The 3824-nt window shown below is 52.6% G+C and overlaps 1 protein-coding gene across 1 annotated transcript; it reads left to right on the top strand.

Moving 5' to 3' along the window:
* On the top strand, positions 1–3819 carry LOC112119036 (membrane-spanning 4-domains subfamily A member 15-like; the record flags this gene model as incomplete). The annotated part of the gene is made up of 4 exons (XM_024217562.3): positions 1–59; positions 530–713; positions 2944–3060; positions 3766–3819. Coding segments are annotated over exons 2-4 (297 nt in total), but the record flags the coding sequence as incomplete, so codon positions are not given.
* Positions 3820–3824: the final 5 nt, after the last annotated feature.

The raw sequence follows: 3824 nt of genomic DNA, 5'->3' as shown, positions 1-3824 counted from the left end.
CAGGCAGACAGCCCGAGCTGCGGGGCCGCAGGAGCGGCCGGGTGTGCTAGGAGCCCAGGGCAAGTACAGCTGATCATAGCTGGGGCGCAGGGCGTGGGGGGGGGGACACACGCTCTCTGAGGTGCATCAGCCACACAGGGGCTGGGGGGCTGCGAGCTTGGGGCTGGGGCAGACGGAGGCTGGGAGGGTCACCATGTCTGATGCCCTCCTGCCACAGGCCTGGGAGAGATCCGCTAGCAAGGGGGAGGGGGGCAGAGATGGGAGGGGAAAGGTTTCCTGTGAAAAACTGCCTCTGTGCATACCCCTCCCCCTCGCTCTAACCATAAACCCCCACTCCCCTCCCAGAGCCAGGGAGAGAACCCAGGAGTCCTGGCTCCCAGCATCCTTCTCCTCTAACCACTAGACCCCACTCCCCTCCCAGAGCCAGGGAGAGAACCCAGGAGTCCTGAATCCCAGTTGTTCCCATCCTAAATGTGAGACTCTTTGTTCTTTTCCCCTCCTTCTCTCTCTTTTCCTCTCCCTCCTTTAGTTGCTGTGACGGCTCCTGTCCGCACTGCGCAGGCCGGGAATAGGCACCCGCTGCCCTGATGGAGGCAGGGCCCTCCGGAGTCGTCCTGCTGACGCAGATCATACCCCAGCCCCACTCGTCAGACTCCTCTGCCCCACCGCGGCCCCTGCGGAAGTTCTACCAGGGGGAGCCGCTGGCTCTGGGCGTGAGTCCAGTGCGGCCGGGGGCTGGCGTGCGAAGGGGACCCAGGGGGACACAATGAGCCTTTCCAGCTCCCTCTGCTGTCTGGGCCATTAACAGGAGGCAGCTGCTGCTCTTGCTGGGTGTAGTCGCCTGATTAGCTTGGATGGAAGATGCTCAGGCTTTTAGGTGCAGGGGGTCCTGTCCTTGGCCACAGGCTGTCATGTGTGGCCTTGGTATAGTGCTGTGGCACTGAGGATCCCAAAGTGCCTTAGAAATGTGGTTGGGGATGATTGTCTCTGTAATACAGAGAGGGAAACTGAGGCACAGAGCTAGGCGGGTGCCTGAGTGGAGACTTACAGCGAATCAGGGTCAGGATGCATAAGACCTGACCCTCTGATCACCCTCCTCCCCTATGAGTTGGAAATAGAAGCCAGGAGTCCTAGCCCCTCTGTTGTAACCCACTAGACCCCCACTCCCCTCCCAGAGCTGGGGCTAGAACCCAGAAGTCCTAATTCCCAGCTGTTTTCATTAGGAATGTTCCACTTGGGAGCACGATGCAATTACGTTATTTTAATCCATTACTTCCATACTAAGGTGATGGGAAATATAGATGAAAACAAAGGTAGATGCTTATCTAAGTTGATTAGTTAGGTAGAGAGATTTACTAAATGCTTAATTCAGTAGTTTAATTGTATAAGTACTAAATAACTGTAAAAAGAACTTCATAACCCTGTAGTAAGGACTGAGTAACCATCTAGTGGGGAATGAATAACAATGTAGTAAGAACAGAGCATCTATGCAATAAGGATTGAGTACTAATGTAGTAAGAACTACGTAACAATTTAGTAAAGACTGAGTGACCATCTAGCAGGGAATGAATAACTATGTAATAAGGATGGAGTAGTCATCTAGTATGGAATGAATAACCCTGTAGCAAGTACAGAGCATCCATGCAATAAAGAGTGAGTAAGGATATAGTAAGAACTGAGTAACAATGTAGTAAAGACTGAATAGCCATCTAGTAGGAAATGAATAACCATGTAATAAGGATCAGGGGGTAGCCATGTTAGTCTGTATCCACAAAAACAGCAAGGAGTCCGGTGGCACCTTAGAGACTAACAGATTTATTTAGTCATATATAACACTTCTTGAGGTTTTTTACCCACGAAAGCTTATGCCCAAATAAATCTGTTAGTCTTTAAGGTGCCACCGGACTCCTTGATGTAATAAGGACTGAGGGTATGTCTTCACGACCTGCTGGATTGGGGGGTGGGGAGGGGGAGCAGCGATCAATCCAGTGGGGATCGATTTATCGCGTCTAGTCTAGACGCGATAAATCGACCCCCGAGTGCTCTCCTGTCGACTCCTGTACTCCTGCACCGCAAGAGGCGCAGTCAGAGTCGATGGGGGAGCGGCAGCAGTCAACTCACCATGGTGAGGACACCGAGGTAAGTCGATCTAAGTACGTCGACTTCAGCTATGTTATTCACGTAGCTGAAGTTGTGTAACTTAGATCGATCCCCCCCCCCAGTGTAGACCAGGGCTAAGTAACCATCTAGTAGGGAATGAATAACCATGTAGTAAGCACAGAACATCTATGCAATAAGGACTGAGTAAGGATGTAGTAAGAATTGAGTAACAATGTAGGAAGGACTGAGTATTCATCTGGTAGGGAGTGATTAACCTTGTAGTAAGTACAGAGCATTCATGTAGAAAGGACTAAGTAACATTGTAGTAAGGATTGAGAAGCCATCTAGTAAAGAATGATTAACCATGTAGTAAGGACTGAGTAACCAAGTAGTAAGGACTGAATAGCCACATAGTAGGGACTGAGGCCCAGCTTTACAAAGGTATTTAGGTGGCCAAAGTTGCAGAGAGGCGCAAGTGGGACTTACCAAGTCTTACACAGGTTAGGTGCCTGCAGCTCATGGAAGGTCAATGGGAGTTAGGCACCTAGCTCTGGCACTTTTGTCAAGCCCAAGAGGTCACCCAGCAGGCCAGTGGCAGAGTTGGGAATAGAATACAAGTCTATGAGGATCCATCTAGAGGCTTTATCCTCTCGTGAATGACTAGCCATTTAGAAAATACAGAGACTCCGTGTAGTAGGGACTGTGTCACTGTGTGGTAGGGATGGAGTAACCATGTAGTAGGGACGGAGTAACTGTGTAGTAGGGACAGAGTAACCGTGTAGTAAGTTCCCCAGAATGCAGCGCCTGGCCAGTAACATGTTATGCCCCATGGTGTCTCTGCAGATCACACAGATACTCACAGGCATTGTGCAGGTAGCTTTCGGCATCATCCTGATTCTGGCGAATGGCTACCAGATAATGGCGATACACGTGGGGACCCCCTTTTGGACGGGGATCCTGGTAAATCCTAGTGGTGGGGGCTTCGGGGGGTGTGTGTGAAAACAAGGAGGACATCGTCTCTGAATCCTCACTGTAGGGCGGTTTAGCCAGCCATCCCCGTGCCCTGAACCCGGCTTCCTGGAGCATGGACAATGGTCTTTGGAAGCCCAGCTGGCACTGCCAAGGGTGGCGGAGTGGTGACTGGGGCACTGGCCGTGGGGCTAGGAGACCTGGGGGTTGCCCCCTAACTTGCCGCTGTCCTGCTGGGCGAGCTCGCATGTCCCCTCTGTGAGTCCTCGGGGTGGCCACTGGCTGTGTGCCTGGGCAAAGCCCCGACCTATCACAGGGGCTTCTTTGGCCCCTATCCCTGCAGCACCTCCCCCATCTTCAACTGAGTCCCTGTGGGGCATACAGAGCCTCTGACATGGGGGGAAAGGGAAGAATGGGGGGATCCAGAACCCCCTGGCATGGAAGTGGGGGGCACATAAGGCCCTTGGCATGGTGGGGAGGGAGCCTCTGGGATGTGTAATGAGCTTGAGAAATGTGTGACCTCTCCTCCCCCCCCCCCCGGTGTATTGACCCTCACCCTGTCTGTGAGGGAGTGCCATTATCCCTAATGCATGGAGGGGAAACTGAGGCACCAAGCGAGTGGGGGGCACTGGGATGGTCTCACCTGTTGGGCGAAGAGTGGGCAGCAGCCTTGACCCATCTCTGCTTTCCCCCCAGTACATCCTTTCGGGGTTCATTTGTGTGGAAGCTGCCAAGAACCCCAAGATCTCACTGGT

Source organism: Terrapene carolina, unplaced genomic scaffold (genome assembly GCF_002925995.2).
Source record: "Terrapene carolina triunguis isolate 2854851 unplaced genomic scaffold, T_m_triunguis-2.0 Scaffold832, whole genome shotgun sequence".
Lineage (NCBI taxonomy): Eukaryota > Metazoa > Chordata > Testudines > Emydidae > Terrapene > Terrapene triunguis.
The sequence above is the reverse complement of the archived record's forward strand: the minus strand, read 5'-3'. Positions and strand labels throughout refer to the sequence as shown.